Genomic DNA, 27120 nt, shown 5'->3' on the forward strand with positions numbered 1-27120 from the left:
AAGAAATAAGATACTACACAAAAAGAACAGCTCCACTATAAACATCTTCACAATTCCAATTTAGATCTTGAATTTCTGTATTTACAGCCTATGTTGTTCATTGGTAAAACTGCTATTTATTATATAATCATGTGATTTTTTCATATAGACAAAAACAAAGGACAATATTTTATGCTTTGTGACATAGGACAGAAATAAATCTTTGCTTTTAAAATGGGTAATACTGTATAGCGCTATATAAATAAATGATGATGATGATATGTTCTTGGGATAGTTGGAGGGGTTGAATTGGATGGGCAGTTGCCTTTTTTTCATCCCAACTTATCAATATACTTATGCCACCATTATAAATCATTCACTGCATTTTCAACACATTTTTATTTTACATTTATGTAGGGAGTGGGGTAATTCTATGTTTTGGTCAACAAACTGCATTTTTCTTTAGTAAGTATGAGTATAGTGGTGTAAATGTTCCCAAATCTGCATTAAAATTGTGCTATGTGTTTTGTTTTGCAAAACTTTTTATATGTGGGAAAAAACACCCATTGGAGATTTGTTAGTTCTTGGCCCCAATCACGAAACCTTAAAGGAAATTTCAACCCTAAACTTAAAAAAAACCCTACCCCCCCCTACCATACATAGACCCCCCTCCCTCTTCCCCCAGTCTAAGTGTTACACCGGGCAAATGCCCCTAATGTTTTACTTACTCCTCGGTGCAGATTCAGGCATCAGAGTTCACGGGCGCCATCTTCAGCCTCTTTGGTAATCTTCAGAATGGTCTCATACCAACGATTACCGAACTGAAGAAGATGGCGCCCATGTACTCTGTTGTTTGAATCTGCACTGAGGGGTAAATAAAACGTTAGGGGCATTTGCCCGGGGTAACACTTAGGCTGGGGGGAGGAGGGAGGGGGGTCTATGTAGGGTAGGGGGTAGGGTTTTTTTAAGTTTAAAGTTGAAATCTCAAACAAGGTAAATATCTACGTGAACAATAGGTTTAAATAAATACATTCTTTTCCAATCACCATTATTTTTATTCACAGATTAATACAAGGTAAAAAAAAGAGAGCGATGGGTGGAACTAATATGTTATTAATGAAGTTTACTCTTTAATGCTACTTACAACTAGACTCATCATTAATCAAACACAAATTCATTCAAAGAGAATGCATTTATAAACTAGATATCTCATCATACAACATTTTTGAAAGAGAAGCTTTATTACTGACTTGAAAGAAGATGCCTTTTATCAATGGTTTTTATCTTTCAGATGTTGCAAGTTCCAGATGGGCCAAATTGTTGCTCCATCCCTATTACCTCAAATTAAATCAATGAATCTCAAATTAGTACTCAGATACGACACAACAACAATAAATCAATTTAAACACAGCCTGTTAGAGGCTTTTTTTTATTTCAGGTTAAAGCAGATTCAGGTTGTCCTTGTAAAGTGTTCAAAGTATTTTTTGCTTTCAAAGCAGCAATGAAATAAGCTTTAGAGACATTTGGATCTGAGTGCAAATGTTAAGAGGTGGCAACAACTTATTCCTGCAGTCAGCAGTAATAAGTAAAAGTTTCAGCTCTGCTGGAGCCTGTTCTTGCACAGCATGGTGAGCCCTAAAACCCTTAAGGAAAAGAATGATTAATTTGAATTTTTCAGCATTGTTCATGGGAGTTCATTACGCTAATTGCTTTTTTTAACATTTTGTTCTAAATTTAAACACCATTATGCTTCTATGTGCAATACATCATTCTGTTTGTCTAAGTTTAAACACAAGCAGACTAAGCTCTAAGTTTTACAGCTAGTAGACTCCAATGAGCAACACTTTTTAAAGTCACAATGACTTTCCAACTCCTTTATTCCCTATAGCATCCTTTTTTTCAACAAAGCTAAATGGTTGACAAATATGTTTTTTTTAAATACCACGTAAGTTAACGGTACCTCATTATGAGGAAATCTAAGCTCACTATTCTGACAAGAAAACAGGCGAAGTTTTGATCAACCTCAATAGGAAATCTCACTTTTGACAAAGGGAGTCTTAAACAAGAAGCCATAGGCTTGCAAGAAGAAGCAGTTGCAGAATCTCTGTTAAATACCCAATGCCACCCAAATCTGAATAGTGACAGCATTCAGTGGTCAAGGCAATTTGAGTCAGGTAGTATGAGGTCAACTTAAAGCGACCCAGTAATCAACCTAGTAAGTTCGCAAACTGTTAACAGAATGACAAAAATTCACAATTAGCACAATTGCCAAAACCATGTAAAAAAAAAATCAGCAGACATAAGATGCTGAAATCAGTAGCCTATCCTGGTCTTTCTCATGAATTGTCAGTCATTGATATAATGTTATTTACAGCCTCACTGACCAATAGAAGAGCTTGGGAGTTTGGTGGAGCCAAGATTGAAGTCAGGGGAACATTTTCAAATTCAAAAGCTCACATCTATGGATGTTTTGATCATTTTGACTAAAGAAAACCTCTGGTCATTTATTTTTTCAATCTATGCTCAGTTTGCATTGACCTGCTCTTTTGTTCTAAAAAGAAAATACATATGATAATATTAAATATTCCCAAAAAGTATTGACATCTGTGCAGCTTTGGGAATATTTTAAACCCAAACAATATATATTTTCTAAACATATTTTATGTCTACTCTAATGCAAACTGACAATCAATAGAATCTTTTAGCAAGGGAATCGAACTAGGCAAGACAGACAGTATGGTAATTAAACTAAATTGGCCTGAATATTTTTTTTTCAGCTTTGCTTCCCACAGTCACATAATTCACATGCTGCCAACTCCTCCTGTGTAATTCCTCTTCTCATATAAAAGAATGAGTATCAACACCTCTAGTAAAATAATAAAATGACATATTAGCATATTTCAGCACAGCTTGTAGTTTGATACTTATAACCTTATGGTCAATTTCATTTGATCCCAGATCATGCTTTAATTTGATAGAAAAACCAAATTAAAAGTTTGCAGTCTAGACGCTCTGGAGAATCAGCCTCACAGATTTGCTGTAATAGTTTCTAGTGACTTTTAATTATAAAGTGCTTAAAATGATGTCCCTTGGTGTTTCGTACATCCACTTCTAAACCTTTTCTGGTGCTCTATGCTCTCTGGTCTGTGCAAAAGAGCCTTATAAGTGGTATTTTGATGTGAATAAACAATGCGTAGTGATTAGATAGTTTTTCGTTAAAACAGAGCCTAGAGACAGAAATGAAAATCGAATCTTTTATCATGTGTGCAAAAAAGAGCCCACATAAAAGATATACACACACATATATATATATATATATATATATATATATATATATATATATATATATATATATATATATAAAATTATTACTGTGACTTTGCAAATAACTGTAACATGTACATTTTAGGATTTAAGGAGTGCCGTATATGGATAGCATGGTTTGGCTAAAGGGCCTGTGATAATAAAGGAACTTTTTTGAAATTTGCCTTAACCTGGGAACTAGTGAACTTTTTCACTCAGTACAATTTCGCTCTGAAATCTGCATTTTAGCCAAAATGTTTGTGATTCTACAATAGAATTACATCATGCTTTTGTTTTGCATAACATAACATATTTTTTGCACTGGAGAAAGCCAAAATTATGCATCTATTGCCTTCCACATCAACCAATCAAATCAGAGTCCACCACAGCCCTCCTCTTGTCTGTGCACCAAATTTGGAAGAAACATGGGAGCAGTTGTAGGCAACCTGTGGGAAGGAGCTTCTCTAACAATGTAGGACAATGTATATGCTATTGCAGAGCTAAAAACACATTAATTGCAAGATAATTCCACCCTTCCATTGATTCCAATGCATTTGGCGAAATTTTGTCTTTTATAAATAATTTTTCATGGTTTTGCAATTTTTTTTAGAAACCATGCCAGTTACCCTTATTACTATATTTACTCATTATAATCCAATTTAACAAGTTTATTTAAATAATGACAGTCAGCAAATATCTTTATTTTAAGTTTGCGAGAATAGATACTTAAATATTTATGGGTTTAACATAATATTGTTTTAATGGAACATCAAGTTGGAGGACTTTTTTTTTGTCCCTTATTGGCACTGGGGCTTTTTCTTACGCAATCTGTTTTTATGTGTGTATGTATTATGTTGCTTATCTTCAAAAAAGAAAGAGGACATTCATTTTAAAGGAACCGTTCAGTGTAAAAATAAAAACTGGGTAAATAGATACCGGTAGACTGTGCAAAGTAAAAAAAATTCTAATAGTGTTAGTTAGCCAAAAATGAAATCTATAAAGGCTGGAGTGACTGGATGTCTAACATAGCCAGAACACTACTTCTTGCTTTGCAGCTCTCTAACTCTGAGTTAGTCAGCGACTTGAAGGGGGACCACATGGGACATCACTGTTCAGTGAGTTTGCAATTGATCCTCAGCATTCAGCTCAGATTCAAAAGCAACAGTTATGGCTCATATGGCCTCCCCTCAAGTCACTGATTGGTTACTGCCTCATAACCAATCAGTGGAAACCAAGAGAGCTGCAAAGCAGGAAGTAGTGTTCTCTTATGTTACACGTCAAGTACTCCAGCCTTTATACATTGCATTTTTGGCTGACTAACTGTATTGAAAAACATTTTTTATTTTTCACTGCCTATTTACCTAATTTTTATTTTTACACTGAACAATTCCTTTAACAGCAGCAAGTCATTAGGTAAGCTCCTTTTACATTTAAGCCTGTCACTACACTGGTCCTGTGACATTCATGCATCATGGTAGGGAAGTGCTTAAATCACATCTAAAACAGTTCTTTATTTCTTAAACTGGATCACTATACTGGCTGATTTTCAACAAAAGGCAAAACAATTTAGAAAAAGGTTTTCGCTGCAAAAAGTGATCTTGAATTGTTATCTTATTGTCATCAATACAGACACTCCATTTTCCCAACCCTTGTATTTCAGAATTATGAATAACGCTTCAAGTTCGGAGCTCTAACAAAAATCTTTTATTCCTGTAGTATAATATAACCCAGAATCATTTTCAAAGACTGGCACCACATTCACACTGTACCTCTCTATTTATATATATAGAGCCTAAGAAATTCTCCTATCCATCCTCAGCATTATCTTTAAAAACTTCATTTCATGATATGCTCATTATATCTCAAATAAATTACTTACAATATAGCCCTACAGAGAGCATGTAACCTTTAAATGAGTGATGCTGGACAAGGAGCAGATTCCAGTTTAAAATTAGATTATGTTCAATTTCCTTTAATTGTTTTTAACAAGAATGTTATAAAAATATCAGATAAACTGTTTATAGGTTTAAGAATCCCCCTTACACTAAACTAATGACGATAAACCCTTACTTTCCTCTTCTTTTTCTTAACCAAGCCACCAAATGACCAGACCGAGGCAGAAACAGCATGAAATTGACAGCATGATGGAGTTAATGCTACAGCTTTATTATATCATATTCATAACTTTACATATTATGCTAGATAGTGTGAAAGTCAGCAGACACAAAGTGGAAACATGAAAACTACCACCCCGTTCACTGTTGCTAAAAGGGGTGGTTCACCTTTACCTTAACTTTAAGTATATTATAGTATGGCCAATGTTAAGCAACTTTTCCATTGGTCTTCATTACTTAATTCTAATAGTTTTTAAATTATTTGCCTTCTTCGTCTAACTCTTTCCAGCTTTCAAATGGGGGTCACTGACCCCATCTAAAAACAAATGCTCTGTAAGGCTACAACTTTATTATTATTGATACTTTGTATTTCTCATCTTTCTATTCAGGCCCTCTCTTGTTCATATTCCAGTGTCTTATTCAAATCATTACATGGTTGCTAGGGTAATTTGGGCACTAGCAACCAGATTGCTGAAAATGCAGAATGGAGAGTGGCATGGATTTGCGGAGAATTTCTGTGTGCTGCCCCCAAATGTTTTCGCACGTCAAAATGATTCGGACACCCATTGACATTAATGCATTTGGACAAAATAGTCTTGCCTATAAAAATTGTCAATCAATGGGTTTGGAGTGGGAAGTTCTGTTCCTCCCAACAACGAGACAATAATTGTAAACATAATTGGACCCAGGGTTGGCCAGGTAGCCAGGGCCCACCCTCATTCATTAAAGAGATACTGAATAACCTTTTTTTATATCCATCATAACATTATTTTTGAATGCTATTTATAAATTTTGGCATAAAAATATTTGCCTGATGCTTTTACATTACCTTTCTTATCCCCATGTTCCTGTATGAGGGGGCTGCCATATTTGTGCAGCAGTAGTCGGTTAGCATCAGAAACTCTAACTGACAGGTTAAGAAGAGAGAGTCAGGTTGGCAAAACAGTCAGATTTAGGAACGTTAAGTAATAATTACTTACAAAAGCAGAACTATCAGCAAAAAATTATCAACGTGACCAATATGTAATTTTTAATGTAGATTAATATTTTAAAAATACAATTTTTAGTTTCTGTATCACTTTAAGTGAAAGGTGTTGGTGGGGTTAGAATGTTATTTAAATGGATTCTGTCACGGTTTACACCACAAATATTTAACTTTTTTCTTATTTCATTTTATTCTTAAACCAAGAATTTTTTCTTTTTAGTTGTAATATTGGTATGTAGGCAGCCATCTCAGGTCATTGTGCCTTGTCATGTGCTTTCAGATAGAGCCACTTCATGATGGAACTGCTTCCAGACAGGCCATTGAAATATACATAGTAACATAGTAGTTGAGGCTGAAAAAAAGACACATGCCCATCAAGCTCAACCTTTTAAGTCTATATAAAACCTCCCTAACTGCTAGTTGATGCAGAGGAAGGCAAAAAAAACATTTAAGGCCTCACCAAGATGGCAAGCACACCAGTCCCTGGATCAACTTGTACTATGAGCTATCTTTCATAACTCTGTATTCCCTTACTTGCTAAAAAGCTATCCAACCCCCTTCTTAAAGATTTCTAATGTATTGGAATGGGTGCCCACATGTCAGCTGGAATGACCTACTGGTAAATAAAGCATTAGAGAGATTATTATATGATCCCCTTATATATTTATACATAGTTATCATATCACACTTCAAATACCTCTTCTCCAGTGTAAACAACCCTAACTTGGCCAGTCTTTCCTCATAGATGAGATTTTCAATACCTTTTACCAGCTTAGTTGAACATCTCTGGACCATCTCTTATTCAATAATATCCCATTTGAGCAGCGGAGATCAAAACTGTACGGCAAAATCCAAATAGATCACATCTACTGCTCCCCTACTGTTCAGCATCTTACTTACCTCATCATAAAAAGCAATCAATTTTGTCTGACATGACCTATCCTTCATAATGCCATGCTATTTGCTGCTTATAATGTAATTCACGCATAGTCTCGCTAAAGATAGCTTGAGCCGAAAAGCACAAGCAAACTTAAATGAGCCCTCTAATCATAATATTACAATTGGTCTCAAATAGTTACAGTTATAAACCAGTATGTTTCATGTTCTGACCTGCATTAAGATATTGGCCCTATAATATAAACCTCTGCCTTTTGGTCCAATAGAATTTTTAGATTTTGCAAGCATGCACTAAGTGTTCCTTTTCATAGTTTTAAAACTGAAAACCATGAAAACTGTAAAATTTAGTTTATCCCTTTAAACAAGGATAATGTCTAAAAAAAATAACAGCTTCAAATCATTTTTGGTGCCAAGTGACATATGAAAATATATGCAATAACAAGTTCTGTGAAACAGAGAAACGAGACCTTTCTGAGAGATGTTTCCAAAGATATTTTATTTCAAACTTTTGTTTCTGGGTTTGTTGTTAATATAAAAATCATTTTCTGCTGGGAAAAGATGCACCAAAAACAACTTTGAAATCCGAATCACAATACTGTTTGAATGAATTATCTCCTATAAATGGTGGAAAAATCTCTTATTTAAGTTTTATCTTATCAGCAATTGCCTATAATGTGTTATTTTCCTATTTAAGGGGGTTTCAGGTGAAATATGGTTAAATCCTAAGCAACAGACAATGTAAAGTTCACCTTTTTAAACTATAGTAATTTAGGCTTGCCACATTACTGTTCTGAAAATGGACATTCATAACATTTAACCAGTTTAACCAGTTCAGAAGAGCACGTTAGGGAGTTGGGCACTACCTTGAATGTGATCTGAAATCAGAATTTGTCTTACAAATTACAAATAAAAATAAACTGTATTACATTGTAATCATGTTAAGCCAAATTTAGTAACTTCTGTTATAATGGTTCTTTTTTATTAATAAATAGTTTGTGTTTTTAAATATTTATTGTATACCTGATTGCTGCTCAAGGAATCATACTTAAATATTGCTGAGCCTATGGAGTTCCAGCTGTTACTGTTCTACAGAAGCAGCTCAGCACAAGTTGGAAATACTGTAGGTTTGGTGTTGTCACGATTATGACATGTCAATCATTGTTAGATGTACCTATTATTGTTAGTTCAGTTGTGTAGCACATTTGGGACTGAATGATGCATTGGGATTGAGGAAATGAGAACTGGTGCTGTTGGGGAAGATGGCTGTTAGAGATTCCAGGGAAACACTATCACAGATGGCAGGCTGGAATTGGGCCAATGAGAAATGTGGAACACTTCTCTGTGTAAATATTTACTAGTTTTATTCCCCTAAGAAAAATAATGTAGCAAAACTGCAGGAAAATACTCCATACAATTAATTGGTACATGGTGCATATTTGGTGCACAGATTTTTAGAATACAGAATATGCTCCTTTTTTTTTTTTTATTGACCACAAAGTACTTTCTTTTAAATGAAGTCCAAAATATAAACGGTAATAATGGCACCATCTGCCAAACGGCTTGCCAAACCTGGGACAGGAGAAGCATAATATTAATCTCCTTTCATTAGGCAGGGCATTTAGATCGAATATTTGAATCACCTCAGATTGGATTATCACTACAATGATGAATATAACTCATGACAATTGACAGTGTGCAGCCTGTTGGATAGTGCCCAGTAATGCCTGCAATGTGCCAAAACATTCCATTATTCAAAGGAGATGTGGAAATGTGTACTGTGGAGTAAAATAATGTGATGTACAAGTAAAGAATGATTTAAAAAATGTATAACCAATGGAAGGCATGTACATATAACAAATGTTTGTAATAACAACAGTAAAACTTTACAGGTGTGATCTTTACACCTCAGTCTTGAAACCTTTTCCTCTAAGAGCCAAGAAAAAGATCCCAACTGAAAAACTTTCCTCACATCTTAAATGGGCTGTTCACTTTGAATTAACTTTTAGTATGACGTAGCGAGTGATATTCTGATATTTTATTATCTGTGGTTGTGCAACCCCATACTGATTTGAATAAGAAACTGGAATATAAATAGGAGAGGACCTGAATAGAAATATGATTAATAAAAAGTAGCAATAACAATAAATAAGTAATTTTACAGAGCTTTTGTTTTTAGATGGGGTCAGCAAATAATTCAAAAACAATACAAAAATTAATAATGAAGACCAAATGAAAGGTTTCTTAAAATTGGCCATTCTATAACATACTAACAGTTAACCTAAAGGTGCACCACCACTTTCAGATTGCCTTACATAGAAAGGTCTGCTCATTTGTTATTGCCTTTGAGCCAGGAGTTGGAGCACTTAGCAGCAATTGTGCAAACCCAAGGTGAAAATACCCCAGGGCCCAAAGCAGTGTTACTTGCTTAACTACAGTTCATCAGTGCTCATATAAACTTCACAAGTTTCCTTACATTTGCCATTACATTCAGTGGAGCCCGCCATGTCGCCCTTACCCCTTGTGCATGCACAGGTGCATAAACGAGCAGACTCATGTAGGTGCTTTTGACACATTTTATTGCGAGATACAGTAAAAGAAGAGCAGGCAGTGGGCGGACAAAAGGGCCCAAAATAGGGGTAGACGACAAATGAGGTACATGCCTGGTGCACCCCCCACCTTTGCACCCTAGGTAAGTGTCTTTTATTCCTACTCGTAGTACTACTCCTAGTACTGATCACATTACTAGTACCCACATTTTATAATTAAAACAATAACCCTTAAGAACAAAGGGGACAGGAAAAAAGGAGGGGTCCCATTCATTGGAATGCACAAAATATCGGATACCTGTCAAGAGATGATAGTACGAAATAAATAGTAACATTCAATCCAACTATTGTAAACTTGAATTATATATTTTTAGGCACAGCATTATACTGTATAAGGCGCATAGAAATTATCATGAAGCACACACTAGTTCAGCCCCATACCTCCCAACTGTCTCGTTTTTCACAGGACAGTGCCTGGTTTCTAACCAAAATGTCCAAAATTTCTCTTTTATCTCCTGCACTGATGCCAGAAAAAGATACAAAGCTTCTAAAACTTAATTAAATAAGAGGCTTTGTGGCAGACAACCCCGAATACTTAGCACCTGCAATTAGATATATTTGTAACTATTTAAGATAAGCAAAGATACATTTGTAACTATTTAAGATAAGCAGGTCTCTTGGGAGAACTGAGAGTTGCAGTTTAAAGGGCAAATCCCTGTTATTAACAAAACTGTAATGACACATAAAACCTGACCCTAAAACCCCCCGAAAATGTGTTCAAACTGTCCGTAACTTGTCAAATTTTGTAAACTAAAATGGTATTAAGGAGGTGTGGCCACAAATGTGCATGGTCAAATAATTCTGCTGTGCTATGCGTCAGCACCTTTTCCCCCGTCTTTCCGATTTTCCACTCCCATTTTTGTGGCCACACCCCCTAATTACCATGTTAATTTTACAAAATTTGGCAGGTTATGAAAGTTTGAACATATTTCTGTGTTTTTTTCCAGTTTACAGTTTTGCCGATGAAGGTGAATTGCCCTTTAAGCTGTGAGTCTAACTTTTCCCAAGGGACCTGTTATCTTATATTTGCTTATCTTGAAATTATTACAAAAGTAGCTTATATGCAGCTGTGGCTGTTCTGGGCGCTCTGCCAAAAGCCTTAATTAAGTAAGAAACTTTGTTTCTTTTTCTGGCTGTTCAGTGCAGAGAAAAACTGGTCTTTCCATTACAAACGAGGGACTGTGGGTTGAGCTGTCAAAAGAGAGCCTGTCCCTCTAAAAACGGGACAGTTACGAGGTATGTAAATGCTTTTCATGTATTGCCCAGATTATTGTTTGGGCTTCATAAGGCTGAAAAGCAAACAAACTACAGACCCGAACAGGTCTTACAATAACCAAACTGTACGGGTCAAAACCGAAAAGGTGGCAACCATAAGTGCGATAAGAATTCCCTGCTGGTTGCTCCTCCAGTGGGGATTTTTTTCACACTCTCTGTCCCTCTGGGCACAGTATATGGCTTCCCTGTGCCAGCCTGATCCAAATGTCTTCTTTTGGTGAAGCCTCTCTGCTCTCTGGGCCCACCAGCAACACTCTGGTCTCTCTCTCTCTGTTCACCATGTGGTTCTTTCTGGCAGAATCTGTGACTTCCTCTTCCTGCCAGCCACTCACTAGCTGCTGTGTCACTTCCTGCTGCACTGCGATCAAAGAACAGCTGGTTGCTAGGTAACAGCTTACAGCACACAGACACAGCATCTATGTCTGTGCCCTTACAGGGATAAGATCAAGGGTTTTGCACTAATTCCTTACATTATTTTCATTATTTTTTTGTATTGTGACAGTCTATCCTGAACTCCTTATGGATGCAAACTGCACCCCGTTATCAAAGAAAAATCATAGATTATAAGTTTAGGCTGACTTGTATTCAGTTTGATTGAACAAATCATTAAGCACATTTCTGGAACATACATATTTGCAAGAAAGCCACCGGGCTTGCAATGAAACAAATTAATCCATTAAGTGTGGCACATGCCTCATTAACTTAATAATTAAATTCACATCCATTTCAGCCCTTTGCTCAGATGATTTCAGTGTAGCTTCCAGTAAACTCAGAAATAATAAACAGAAAAATTATTTTGCTTCCAATATTTAAACTGATCTCATGTCAAAAGGGAAGCCTAATCAGTAACCTATTGTTTTCTGATCCCCCAGATTTAAACTATGGCACACTGGGTGCTCCTGCAGCCCATGCAAAACACCCTTTGAATGGGCAACAAATGCCTGGAATAATTTAATAGAATGGCAACTGCCTTAGTGTCAGTTCAGATTTAATTTATTTTTAATACAAATATATTTCCAAGCATTTTGTTGTTGGATGGGTTAAAAACGTCCTGTGTGCTTTGATTAGCTTTAAACAAATATAGCACAAGTAAGGGAATAAATGCATATATCAAATCGGTTGCCAAGGGATAGTACATTGGTATTTTTAACACTGATACAAATCAGTTTCTCAGTTTGGTTTTTCCAATCTCCAACAACATGTTCCAAATATTTTCCATTTCTACAGACTACTTAATAGATACATATATAACAAAGAAGAGGTTACTGAGAATAACTGTTGACAACAAACATAATAAACTGGTGTAATGATTATACCTTTAGTGACTAACGAAGATGATAATCACAGCAAGCTTTCAGAATATTTCATTTTCCTTTTTAAAAATTGATTACAAAGATCTAGATCTGACAGACAGACAACCAGACAGATAGATAGAGAAGATATAGATAGGTAGATAGATATATAGATAGATAAAGATAGAGAGATAGATATAGACAGACAGGCAGGTAGATAGAGATGGATAGATGATAGATAGATAGATAGATAGATGATAGATGATAGATAGATAGATAGATAGATAGATAGATAGATAGATAGATAGATAGATAGATAGATAGATCTGTACATAGATGATGTGAAAAAATGGGAATAACACAAGCATCATCTGTATTTCAAGCAGAGACAAACATTTGAGGTGAGGGGTAAAGCCAGGGGCGCACCGCCAATGAGGCGAGCTGAGCCGGTTTTTGAACCGGAAATTCGGCTGTACTATTGCGAGAGAGCGCAATTGCGCTCTCCGCAATAGAGTTTCTGCCTCCCCTCCTGACACGTAAGTTGGTGAGGGGGGGCGGCATTGCAGGAGCCGCCTCAGGCGGCTCCTAAATCTGAATCGGCGCTGGGTAAAGCAGAAGTGATGAAGACATGTTATCAATTGGGGTAGTTTGTTGTCTGTTTTTTTAATTGGTACAGACAATTCCTAAAGTAGGTAGTGATGGGCGAAATGCCGCCAGCGTCTTGTTTTTGAATTTTCGCGGCAGTTTCACAAATTTATTCGCCGGCGGAGAAACTCGAGAATTCACGCCGGGCGAATAAATTCACCCATCACTAAATGGAGGTAATTTGCTATACATCCATGGATATATTGAGTTCTGTCTTCAGAATATTTAATATTTTGGGTTTTTTTCCCCATGCTTTTCTTTTATTGTTAGAATTCCTTGATGAGAGAATATGTGAGCATGTTTTACGTGTTTTGCTTTTGCATAGATTTGTTCCTTTTGGAAGCAAGAAATGTGCATCCTTGCAAAACCTAATTCATAAAATTAATATTTACCAGCTAAGATGCCACTAGCATCTGATTCTGGAAATTGTAAATAGTTTACTATGAAAGAAGTCAGACCATTGTATTGTTATGTTTTGTGCAATTAACTTTATGGGTTACATAGATATTCATTTCCCCTACCTTAAGTGTCAGCCTCACGGCGCTGCACTCCTGTAGAGGATTCAGTTTTAGTGTTTCTCCAGGGTTGCTGCAGCCAGATGTTTGATGTTGCATTTCACAGCAAACGCAAACTCCATCGCTGTTGAAATTTATCTAAAAGATAAGAAAAAAAAATTACTCCAAACCTATCCTTGGGTGCTGTACAGAAATCTTTGCAACAGTATCCGTAACATACGATGACAAAATTGTTGGGATATAATTGTCAGCTCTTTATGCTCTGCTCTCAGGTGATGCTGGTACAACAATGAATACAGAAAAAAACATCCCTTTTTCATATTGCACTATTCCAATGTAGGAGTTTTATTATCTCTAAAATTTGTGACAATCTTTTAACCACTAACATAAAGAGACAAAGTATTGGTAGTCAATGTACTGGATCTTTTTCACATAAAGGCAGGAATGTTATAATACCAATATCTAGATAACATTAAAACTTCCAGTATCTGCTGTGTCAATTAATAAAAAACAGAGTACTGCATTGTACATAGTGTTTAAAGTTTATTTAAAGTTCATCACTTTAAATATTTAAACATTTTCACTGCAAATGAGTCTATTTATTCTTGGGCAACTCAGCCAATTGATTGATGGACAGTATTTCAATAATTACCTAGTACAGGTATGGGGCCTGTTATCTAGAATGCTCGGGACCTTGGGTTTTCTGTATAAGGGGTCTTTCTGTAATTATGATCAGATGGATCAGATTGGATTTGATATTTACTAAAAAATCATTTTGTTATTAAATTAACCAATAGGATTGTTTTCCATCAATATGGATTAATCATATCTGGGATCAAGTGTACAATGTACCATTTTATTATTACACTTTTAAAAATTTGAATTATTTGTTTAAAATGGAGTCTATGGGAGACAGTCTTCCTGTAATTCAGAACTTTCTGTATAATGGATTTCCAGATAACAGATCCCATACCATAGTATACTTCTTATAATTATTTCAGCCCTAGAGACAGGGTTCTCTATATCTATAATCGCCTCATTTAATTGCTTTGGTTTTCATAAACAGTATTTTCATTATTTGTGGCTAGCTTCAAATTTTAAAGACCAAACTACAGAGGAGGCTATTTGGCATGAGTGTATATGAAAATTAGATTCAACAAATTGCTTAATGAGGTTTTGGGTTGCAATTTTTGTAGAAATAATGCAACAGTCATTGATTTGTAAAGTCAGCAGTTTGTCATGTCTAGCCATGTTTGTTTGTCAGCAAACATTCTGTCCAGGTGCAACTGTGTCCACTGGTCTGCAGAGGATCAGTCATCTGTTCAACTGTGTTTTTTCGTTGTTGTTTTGAGGATCATGATTTGAAATGTGTAACAGCAATACAACTGATATTAACTTATGCTTTTACTGAGAATTCCTTATTGCTAGTGTTTACTTTTATAATTTGTAGTAATATTTCCCCACAGTAATCTATGGGAAAATATATTTATAATCCATTTTATAAATTAGATAATTGATGACAGCAACAATTATCAGTACTGCATGAAAATAGGCAGCTGTGAACGACTTTATCCTCAATGAATATGAAATGCTTGGCCTTGTCCCAGAACCATTCTGTCTAAACTGAAAATGTGTCAGGTGTTAAACAGCCCTGCTGTTAAGACTACAGGTTCACATATTGCAACTGTGTTGTTTCTAATGTGATGACACCTTAGTCTGACAAATAGTGCACTAAAGAATGATAGACCAAGGAAATCAATATGTTCTTCTGCAAGAAAAGAAAGGTTCTATTACTAGCACATTATGTTTTACTAAAAGCAGTGGCTTCCCGCATGTTTAGGAGACAAACTCAGCTGTGATTGAAACAAAAACTTTGCTGGAATTTCTTTGTCTCTTGGCATCAGGCCACGAAAAAAAAAAAGAATCCTGAAAAATGTTAAATATGCCTGATGTTTAGAGATTAAGAAAATGTTGGTTAGCTGGAAGGTTTCATAACATTTAATAAAATCTAATTTCAGAGTATCTACCCATTCATTCTGCTAACTTACAGTACATTGGATAGTATGGTCACTTCTTTATGGGCCTCTTACACCTTTATAGTTCCCATGTAGAGCTATAATGAACAAAGCCTGCGTAAAACTCAGTATGCAGCTTACATTCAGCATAAGTTTGAACGTGGCACAGATTGTAAGTAAGATCATTTACTGAAGTGCTGTATGTTTAATCATGACTGACTATTTTCATTAGCAGCTGGGGTTTAAAACATTCTGGCATTCTGCTCATGCACAAAGCTTTACTACAAGCATCTCAAAGATGATTTCTGGCTACATAAATTACTACCCCCATTGAAAATGCAAACTCTATTTGTGAGCATTTTGTATTTATGTTTAAATGTGTTCTCAGTTAGGTTGTCACTCTGGATCAAAAGAGAAAAGGAACGTTCCTTAAAATATTGCACAAATAGTGGTGCAGAAATCCTATACTCTTGAAGGAAAATTAAAAGACAGACTTGATTATAGTATATTGCTTGTAAAAAAAATCCTACTTTGTACTTTGAATAGAAAGGACCATATCTTTCTTTTCAGTGGCTATGCTAGCCTGTATAGTGTCCATTAGATGAGTATAGAGTATAAAAGAATTCCACAGGCAGTCCATAAAACTGCATGCCCATTGGTTGAATAATGTACACCGAACATTTCTGGCCATATAATCATTTTTGGCTTGTTTCTAAACCTATGGATAAGAACAAAAAAAATGTGTTTTAGATTAGGTCTCAATTCATTCCTACAAACATAAACAAAACCATTAAAACAAGGTTTCTAAACCAATTGTTGGGTGTTGAAGCTGTTTATGCAACATAATTTGGCCAATAACCATATAGTACGGCCAAAAGTTACCAAGGTGCTCCATCGATAGCAATAGCTATTGTATGACACACTGTTTCTCAGTGAGCTAGCAATAATAAGTTATCATGTGTCAAACAAGAGTGAAGCCATCTACATGAATGTATCTGTGCAAATAGGTCCAAAGACTGACTAAAAGCTACTGATAAAAATCTCTTTATTTATATGTAAAAGGGATAACCCATCCATTTCTACTAACCATAAGGATAACAGAAGTAACTAAGGTATTTTACAGCTATATAAAGGCATATATCAGTGCTAAAGTGCTAGAGTGCTAAATTCTAAATCACTAGTAATTTTGAAGCACTTTCCTTTTTACTATAGTAAATATTGTGACATATTTAGTTGCTTGTGTATACTGTTTGCCTGTTATGGCAATACCAAAATTCTCTAAGTATTTTGAGATAGGTTCAGTGGTCCTTGGAAAGATTAGGAGTATTGTGGCAATGTTGCTACATCCATTGGTTTTCACTGTTAGTGATACAGTTTATTAATAAGATTACAAAATTACAGGTTCTGATACAGAGCAAGCTTTTGCATCAGGCCGTAAAGGAATTGTTCAGTATAAAAACAAAAACTGGGTAAATCGGCTGTGCAAAATAAAAAAAAAATCTAATATTGTTAGTTAGGCAAAAATGTCATGTATAAAGGCTGGAGTGACTGGAGGTGTAACATAACAGAACAGAACACTATTTCCTGCTTTGCAGCTCTCTTGGTTTCCACTGAATGGTTACCAGTGACTTGAGGTGGGGGGGGGGCATATGGGCCATAACTGTTACTTTTGAATCTGAGCTGAATGCTGAGAATCAATTGCAAACTCACTGAACAGTTATGTCCCATGTGACTCCCTTACAGTCACTGACTAACTCAGAGTTAGATAGCTGAAAAGCAGGAAGTAGTGTTCTGTTCTTTCACACATCCAGTCACTCCAGCCTTTATACTGTACATTACATTTTTGGCTAACTCACTATATATCTATTTACACAGTTTTTGTTTTTACACTGAACTGTTCCTTTAACAACCTTTAATTTGAAATACTGTACTGGTGCACTGTGCTGAGTCTAATTCAGCCTAGTGTCAGAATCCAGGCACACTTAAATCGATATGGCCTATCAATAGAGGTAGAACACATTAGCCTTCTAGCTGTTTTTTTTTTTTAGCAAGACAATTCCACAGTTGCATGAGCTGCTGTTTGTATGGGGCATGCCCTAACCTTAATTCTAGTGGTCCCAGGAGTACTATATGCTCTACTGTTTTATTTTTAAGTGTTTGAGCTTTGTCGGTTTCTATTTTCTAATGTTACAATCATTAACCGGTCATTTCAGCAGTGAAATTTGTACGTTAAATAAATTGTATTGCTGTCGAGCCCGTTTTATTACTGGTGGAATGAAAAAGCCATTGGCCTTATGAAACAATTTATGTGTTATGTGCCAACTTTATGAAATTAGCTATAAAGCTAGTTTGTGAACAGTAAGTTTCAATTCATCCGCCATCAAGCGAAGGTTACACTGCTCCCAGTGGCATATGGACACGAAAGGACTCTGTATGAAACCGAATAGCAGCTACAAACTATGTGTACATTCTGGACTGCCTATTTTCTGCTTTATACATGGAAGTATTTTAGTAGAAATGACAGATCTGAAGTAGTTCAAAACCTGAAAATATCCAAATATCCATTTAGAAAATGCATTTAAAGTTGTAAATGTCTATCAAACAGTTAGTATAAACTGTATTTTTTCAGCAGTTAAATGCCCTGACCTGAAAACAATGTAAGATAATACGAGAGCCTTTTCTTGTTGTTTTGCTAATCTGTTTATAAAATGGATGGAACTTACTTCCCCAATTACTTTGTCCTTAATGCAAGACGTATAGGTAGGAAATGCATTCAAAATGTTGCTTGAATTTTAGCAAGAATAAAGTTTTGTCCTATGATGAGAAGTCAAATATTTGCTATTCAAAGACGGATATATTTCTTTTCTTTTTTGCATAAATGACAAAAGGTTCTGTACGGTGAAACCATCATTACGGCATTGGGACAGAATAATAAGTGTACAATAAATGGCAATTCAAACATATAATGCTGCCATTCGCTTATAGTAAATTGTAGCCCACTGCTTCCTCATAAAACTGTGTTCATTAATTTTAAATGACCCTCACATAAAACAACCAACAACAGAAGTGCAGGCATATTTATTGAGCAGCGCAATGGCTACTCCTCTGTGGGTTATTTATGCAAGTAGACTTCTAATAAATATATTATTAATTCTTAACACTATTAAACTTCATTATCTATTCTTCTTTAAATATCCCCTTGGAATGACTTTTGTTGAGGGAGCACTGCAAGAGTACTTATTTGCTATAGATTATATCAGTTATGATCCTCCTCCGGCAATCTGCCATTATGAGCAGAGAATGATCATTGGTGAAAAGTGTGTGTATTTAAAATATAATAGAATTACAAACCTGTAGCATATCTAAAGAAACCTAGTAAGTGGAGGACCAAACTGAACCTGGTGTACACACATGATCATGGTAAAGTCATTAATACATTGTCTGCTGGTGGTAATAAATATATATATATAGCATGATATTGGCAGATTTACGTTGACACTGTACAGTATAATATAATCTAGCAAAATATAACAAGTAGTTGTATGGGCAATGCAACAACAAATTTTACTCCAGGTCTAGAAACCTATTGTAACCTACTATATTTTTGACATCAAAAAGCAGACCAGTAAATGCTGGTCTTCTCTCCTTGTGCATTCATCAATATTGTAAATGCACCTGAGAAATGTTAACATATTATTATAACAAAAAGATAATTGACCAAGAAGATAGAGGACCGGAAATGCAAACAGAGCAAAGGGAATTGTAGGTAAATCCTGCCACCAATAACTGTAAGCAGAGAGCTGATCTGAACTGCATGTGCAGCTTCTCTGTAAGTGAGGACAGACACACCAACTTCTGTGTGAACAGTAACTTCATTGCTTTATACAACTCAACATAAACACTTCAGCATAACATGTCTGTAACAGGAACTTTTCATAGACAGCATACATAGGAAGAGGAAGAAGAAAATCACACAGGGTTACAGGTCAAACATGACATCACATTGTTAAGCAACAATGGACCCTTCCCTGCATTAAGTAACATCCACTGGAACTATACAGGTGTAGGGGACAGGAAGAATCCTTCCCCTGTTTGTCTTCCAGTGACATCATCCAGCCCAGTTGCATGCTGGATAGTGACCCGATTGGCTGGGAACCCCAGTGCATCCTGGGGAGAAAGGGTGTGCCTGACTTTGGAGCCAAAAGCACAGGGTCTCCCAGGAAGAGAGCTGAGAGAGCCAGCGTGAGTAGCTGTAAGACTGTGAGGTGCAGAGAAGAAGCTGCTGAATCTGGGGAGATTGAGCCCAGCCTGTCCCCTGCCAAGTTGCTGCAAACTCAGAAGGAGAAAGGTGCCACTAGTGAGACTGATTCTGCTGCAGAGCTGTGTGTGATCTCCTGTGTGAATTCCTCTGAGAGCACCCCGGTGAGTGAGCCACCCAAGGGAGGATACTGGCACGGATACAAGCGTGGGGCCCCATACTGAAGACAGCTTTTAACCCTTTACCTGCTACGAGAGAGCTGCTGCCAACATTCAAAAGGGAGAGGTACTTTTGGGGAATAAGGTAGCGCTACCTGGGGAGTAAGAGCTCTGGGGAAGGGACAATCATTTGAACTGTGTGATTATTAACCCCTTCAGGAGGATTGGGACTGTGATATCTACCAAGGACTGTGATATCTACCAAGGACTGTGTGAAGCAACAGTTAAGCACCTAATAGTGGTTTAGGGAGTGTCCCACGTGTCCCCAGTGTAGGAGTGCAGAGTGTATTAGTTGCCCAAGTGTTTACTTTTTGTTATATAAAGTTTATATTGGTACAAATTGCAAACTGTGTGTTTTATTATTCCTAGTGTAACCCCCTGAGGTGTCTTCCTCAGTGTTCACTAGGTGGAGGCACTGCGCTGTAATTCCCAGTTCCCAGTACTTTTCAATGCAAAAGGGACTCAGGGCCCCTGGATTGCCAAGGGTAAGTGGTGATTTAAAGAGACAGTAACCAAATTAGTGTTACATTTTGGAGGCACTGCTGAGATGTCGACTGGGAAGCTGGATATGTTTGATGAAAATATGTCTTCATTTGAAACTCCACAAACTGTTCGCCAGTGGTGTACTGCATTGGGACTTAACCCTCGAAAGGTTGCCGCTGTAGGGCCTATGGTGCCCAGAGTGAAAGAAGAATTTATTTACCAAATTCTCGATGGGGAACAGACTTTTTACCGCCCAAGAGTGGCTGCGTCACGGAGAGATTCTGCTGGGGTCCTACTAAATGTTCTTATAGAAAGCCCTAAAGAGATAGATCGTGACCGGGTTCCCCCTGATATTGATGCTGAAAGTGAAGGGCCCTGGAAGATTGTTCTGCCTGATATGTCTGATGATGCAGATGAGTTAACTTCCCAGGGTGATGCCCTTACTACTCAGTATGCTGTGAAGGCACAGGAAAGTGTGCTGCGGGACAAGACATTGTTTGATTCACCAGCTGGGAAGAGTCAAGTAAAGAGATGTCCATCCTGTGAGAGCGTGGTCTCCAAGGGGAGTCGGCATAGCTCTGGTTGCCGGCTGGATACCCCAGAGATTGTGAGCGCGCTGGGACAACTGACTGACCAACTAACACAGCTGGCCTGGAATGGTAATTTTAAGAGACTTAAAGTGTTTTCCGGCACAGATCCTGTACCTACTGGTGAAGAGTCCTTTGAGAGCTGGAGAGACTCCACTGTTGTGTCCGTGAGAGATTGGACTGGCCCCGAGACGACTATGAGAAGGAAGATCCTTGAGAGTCTCCGCAGTCCTGCCGTGGATGTTGTTAAATCCTATATGGTTGGCCACCCTGATGCTACTTCAGGTGATCTGATTGAAGTCCTGGAGGTGACGTTTGGCCCTGTAGAGAGTGCTACAGAGATGCTTCATCGCTTCCACTCTACCTTTCAAAAAGAGAAGGAAGATTTGTCTGTTTATCTTGTGCGGCTAGAACAAGGCCTGAGACTGCTAGTGAGCCGTGGTGCAATTTCAGACGGTGAAATGGATCCTCTGAGAATTCACCAATTGAAGAGAGGGACCCTGAATAGTGACCCTGTTGCCATGACAATTAGAGCACACTACCAGGATAAGTTACCCCCTGGGTACATTGCTCTGATGGAGAGAGTGCGGCGAGAGGAGGCGGATGCCTATGTGAGGGTCAGACGAAGTCCCACTTCAGGGCATACAGAGAAATCCCCTGCTGATGCTAAACTGTTGGAGGAAAACAAGAAGCTTCGCAAAGAGTTGGAGGAGTTAAAAGCTCAACTGTCAGAGAGAGCCAGACCACCCCCAGCTGAGGCTAAGAAAATTCCTAAGTGTTACCGGTGTGGCAAGCTTGGCCACATCCAGCCAAACTGTCCAGTTCCTGATGAAGGTGAAACCCAATCTGCACTGTGTAAAGTACGCCGCAGGCGTAGAAGTTTCTTTGGAAGATGTTACAAGTGCCAAGTGATGGGTCATCAGGCCCGGAATTGTAAGACTTACAAAAATGTTACAGTACAGAAGTCTTATTATGAGCCTTCCATCTGTGAGAGTGACTCCCTTGAAGAGGATAAGGTGTTGAGTCGAGAGAAGACTACTGTGGAGAACCCTATTGGCATGAAGGTGGTCCCTGAAACCTCTGATACCCCCGATAGATCTAAAGGACTGGGTCTGGGTAAGCGCAGGTCTTCATGTAGGGCAAATGTTAGGGTCTCAGGTAACAGTAGTGACACCAACATTATTGACTGTTTTACTGTTCAGGCATGCCAGGGCATACGGCAAGCGAGGTCGTTGCCGGTTTGTCCAAGGGGAGAATGTAGGGGACAGGAAGAATCCTTCCCCTGTTTGTCTTCCAGTGACATCATCCAGCCCAGTTGCATGCTGGATAGTGACCCGATTGGCTGGGAACCCCAGTGCATCCTGGGGAGAAAGGGTGTGCCTGACTTTGGAGCCAAAAGCACAGGGTCTCCCAGGAAGAGAGCTGAGAGAGCCAGCGTGAGTAGCTGTAAGACTGTGAGGTGCAGAGAAGAAGCTGCTGAATCTGGGGAGATTGAGCCCAGCCTGTCCCCTGCCAAGTTGCTGCAAACTCAGAAGGAGAAAGGTGCCACTAGTGAGACTGATTCTGCTGCAGAGCTGTGTGTGATCTCCTGTGTGAATTCCTCTGAGAGCACCCCGGTGAGTGAGCCACCCAAGGGAGGATACTGGCACGGATACAAGCGTGGGGCCCCATACTGAAGACAGCTTTTAACCCTTTACCTGCTACGAGAGAGCTGCTGCCAACATTCAAAAGGGAGAGGTACTTTTGGGGAATAAGGTAGCGCTACCTGGGGAGTAAGAGCTCTGGGGAAGGGACAATCATTTGAACTGTGTGATTATTAACCCCTTCAGGAGGATTGGGACTGTGATATCTACCAAGGACTGTGATATCTACCAAGGACTGTGTGAAGCAACAGTTAAGCACCTAATAGTGGTTTAGGGAGTGTCCCACGTGTCCCCAGTGTAGGAGTGCAGAGTGTATTAGTTGCCCAAGTGTTTACTTTTTGTTATATAAAGTTTATATTGGTACAAATTGCAAACTGTGTGTTTTATTATTCCTAGTGTAACCCCCTGAGGTGTCTTCCTCAGTGTTCACTAGGTGGAGGCACTGCGCTGTAATTCCCAGTTCCCAGTACTTTTCAATGCAAAAGGGACTCAGGGCCCCTGGATTGCCAAGGGTAAGTGGTGATTTAAAGAGACAGTAACCAAATTAGTGTTACACAGGTATGGGACCAGTCCAGAATGCACGGGACGTGGGACTTTAAGAACAATGAATCTTTCCGTAATTTGGATTTTCATACATTGTCTTCTAGAAAATTATGTAAACATTAAAAAATCCAAATAGGCTGGTTCTGTTTCCAATAAGGATTAATTATATCTTAGTTTAGATCACGTACAAGGTACTGTTTTATTATTACACAGAAAAAGGAAATAATTTTTAAAAATTTGGATTATTTGGATAAAATGGAGTCAATTGTCGATGGTCATTCCTTAATTCAGATGCTTTCTAGATAACGGATCACATACCATGATACAATTGTATAATTTATGTGTGAGTGAGAAGCCAAATATGATTAGGTGATCTTATTCTTAATGTTTTAACTATAAGGTAATTTCAACAAATATATTTAAACTACATTACATTAACACAACAAGACAAAAAATAATTAATAGATTCTGAGTTTATATACAGTATATGGTGTAATGCTTATACTACCACTCACTACTTCTGTTATAAAAATGAGTAACCTTTAAATCTTGTAATTGCTGTGTGGAGTATTTATTGAAATCTAAGACCATAAATAAATCTCTGCATTTCTGGACATTTTCTGTGATAATCTGTAGTGTAGAAAAACTGGCATAATGCAAAGAATGTCAAACAAGTGATTGACTAAATAGGATATTGCCATGGCCTCACTACCAAACAACATGTGGAAGCAAAAGATTTTTAGATACACTTTGCTTGATAGTACATTTCTGAAACTTGGCAATATTGAGACAAAACATCAGCCATCTGAGATATGTTTAAATAATTTAATGGAGGTGCAGCTGAGGCCAACTCCAGCATGGCAATAATAACTCTATAATAATAATAATTTTGGTATCCTGATCCTGACTTTGGCCTTGTTCCTGATCAAGTTTTGCATCCCCCTCACCATTGACTGTTTACCAGATATTTGCAACCTTTCCTGATCTTCCATCCTGTTTACAGCATTTGCGATTGCTTCCTTGATGCTCTCTATCATACTTGTTAGCCTCAGAACTATGTTTGATCCTAGAGCTGGCCATAGATGCAAAGATCTGATCGTTTGGACTTCCCCATCTCCCGACCTGCCACTAACAATTCAGATCAAATAAAGTAGTAAAAGAACAGATCAGCTGATGTTCTGCGCCTGACAGCAATCGTACGAAAGTAATGTCCGACAAAGCTGGTGACAGTCTCCCACTGAAGATTGTTCATTAGCAATACATGCAGAGAAATTTACGGCAGCCGACAGAAATCTTTTAACCTGTCTGATCGACCAAACGACCGATCTACTTTGGACGAAAAATGGCGGACTCGCCACACACGGTCCGAAAATCGGATTGGATCTTTGTGTCTATGGCCAGCTTAGAGAGCAGCCACCCGTCCCTCTGCCTGAATCCTCATGACCACAATATACCACCGGGCTCGACCGAGGGAACAAAGTTATGTGCTATGGATGAAAAAGTGCATAAATGGCCAGCCCCAAACTCAAGCTGTTTGGTTTGGTTTTCTGATTACATTCAAATTGCAAACAACCTCTGTCACAAGTTTTAGAGAATCTTTGCTTTAATAGGTAAGCACCTACAGTAAGTCAACTCTCAAACATTGCTGAAACAGTTGGAGAAACAAAGTCTAGCTAATACTGTTCAAGAAAATTCTCATAATATTGGTTCTGCTGACTGCTACATTCCAGCTTTCTATAGATACTCCAAATAAAAGAAATGCAAGATTGGTATTTAAGGTTTCCTGGTGTTATAGATGTGTAATTTGTCCATCTCGATGAGTATGGTGATCAACTAGTAACTAGAAGATACATAAATGGTGCTAGGGGAGAGGTTTGGGGGATGTCACTTTTATTATTACTTGTAATTTATGTATGATGATTTATCTTAGCTGGATTTTAGAAGAAACAAAATGATCAGTTTTATAAATAACACAGTGTTAAACACTGCCTCAGCTCTATCGCTGCAGCTGGAGTCAAGCCAAGGAGCCCTGTCTTGAGAGTTACCTCTATATATCATGTTCATTAGTGACATTCACAAGGGGACAAAACAGTGAAACATCCTTTACCGTCCCTATCAAGGTTACCTGAGGACACTGACTGAAAGCACAGAACAGAGCAAGAGTGTAAAGTAATGGCAATGAGAATGAGAGCAGCTCTATTCAGACATTTATTAGCATTGTAGGCAATGGACTCATTGTTTATTTTGCTGTTAGATAAATGTATTATGAAAGAACTGGGGCATATGCAGTATCTATCTTGTGGTTCTGCAGATGTTATTGAACTGTAACTCTCAGTACATCCAAGAGCTGTTGGCAGTTGCAGGATGAAATATTGACATATGAATTATCTTGGAAGTTTAGATTAATAAAATAAAAACTAAAATAAACCACTGCACCTTGTGTAGATAATCAGAGCGTAATTCTATAGAGCATGTATGTACAATAAAAAGCAATACTAACCAGCTGAATTTGTGTAGGTATACTGGTAAGAAGATAACATGAACATGCATACAGTACATACAAAAAACAGCAGCACTATTAATTAAAATAAAATGGAGATCCTTTTAAAACCATATTAACAAATGGTAGAACCATTTTAAAAGGTCTGAAAGTTATCTGGCTGTGTTGTCATGAATAGCCTTCCCATTTTGCTCTCCTTTGTAAACTCCTCATTCATTGGTCATTAAAGGAAAACTATACCCCCCAAACAATGTAGGTCTCTATAAAAAGATATTGGATAAAACAGCTCATATGTAAAACCCTGCTTCATGTAAATAAACCATTTTCATAAAAATATACCTTTCTAGTAAGATGCATTAAATACCACGTGGGATTTAAAAAGATTAATAACCTCTCCATAGTGCTTGTTTTTTGGTTTTTATTCTGTAACACTTGGGGGCAGAATTATCAAGGGTCAAATTAAAAATTAGAATTTCAGATTTAAATTTTCGAGTTTTTTTATGGTAAAAACTGTCAAATTCGACTAGGGAATTGTTAAAATTCAATTCAAGTTTTTTTTAAAAATTCAAATTAGATTTTTGAGATTTATCATACACTGGCCCCTTAAGAACTCAAATTTGACTATTCGCCACCTAAAACCTGCTGAATTGCTGTTTTAGTCAATGGGAGATGTCCTGGGATCGATTTGGAGTTGTTTGCAGTCTTCCAGACATGCAAGGTTTTTTTTTCAGAGAAAAAAATCGAATCAAGTTTGATCGAATTCGAATCAAATTTTCGGGTCCATCCTATTCACTCAAGTTTAGGAAATTCGATTTTTTTAAATAATTTTAGATTGGTCGAATTTATGAGAGTTTATGGGAATTTTTACATGAATTCAAAATTCGACCAATGATAAATGTGCCTCTTGTTTGCGATATTATTGCAAGACCCCTGTTTGTTATAAATTATTTTAAATCACTATGCAACTTGCTGGTGCTATATTAATACAGGTATGGGACCTATTATCCAGAATGCTCAGGACCTGGGATTTTCCTGATAATGGATCTTTCCATAATTTGGATCTTCATACCTCAAGTCTACTAGAAAATCATGGAAACATTAATTGGATCAAGTACAATGTATTGTTTTGTTATAACATATAACATAACATATAAATTATCCAGAATGCTCAGGACCTGGGATTTTCCTGATAATGGATTTTTCCATTATTTGGATCTTCATATCTTAAGTCTACTAGAAAATCATGGAAACATGAATTGGAT

The 27120-nt window shown here is 37.3% G+C and overlaps 1 protein-coding gene across 1 annotated transcript in view; it reads right to left on the reverse strand.

The window, feature by feature from the left end:
* LOC108711350 (protein FAM189A1) overlaps nucleotides 1-27120 on the reverse strand; it is a 323792-nt gene that overhangs the window by 82972 nt on the left and 213700 nt on the right. Inside the window, exon 4 of the mRNA XM_018253002.2 lies at nucleotides 13618-13749. Coding sequence (XP_018108491.1) covers nucleotides 13618-13749 — 132 coding nt within the window. The remainder of the gene's footprint in view (nucleotides 1-13617; nucleotides 13750-27120) is intronic.

The sequence above is a fragment of the Xenopus laevis genome, chromosome 3L (assembly GCF_017654675.1).
Source record: "Xenopus laevis strain J_2021 chromosome 3L, Xenopus_laevis_v10.1, whole genome shotgun sequence".
Classification (NCBI taxonomy): domain Eukaryota; kingdom Metazoa; phylum Chordata; class Amphibia; order Anura; family Pipidae; genus Xenopus; species Xenopus laevis.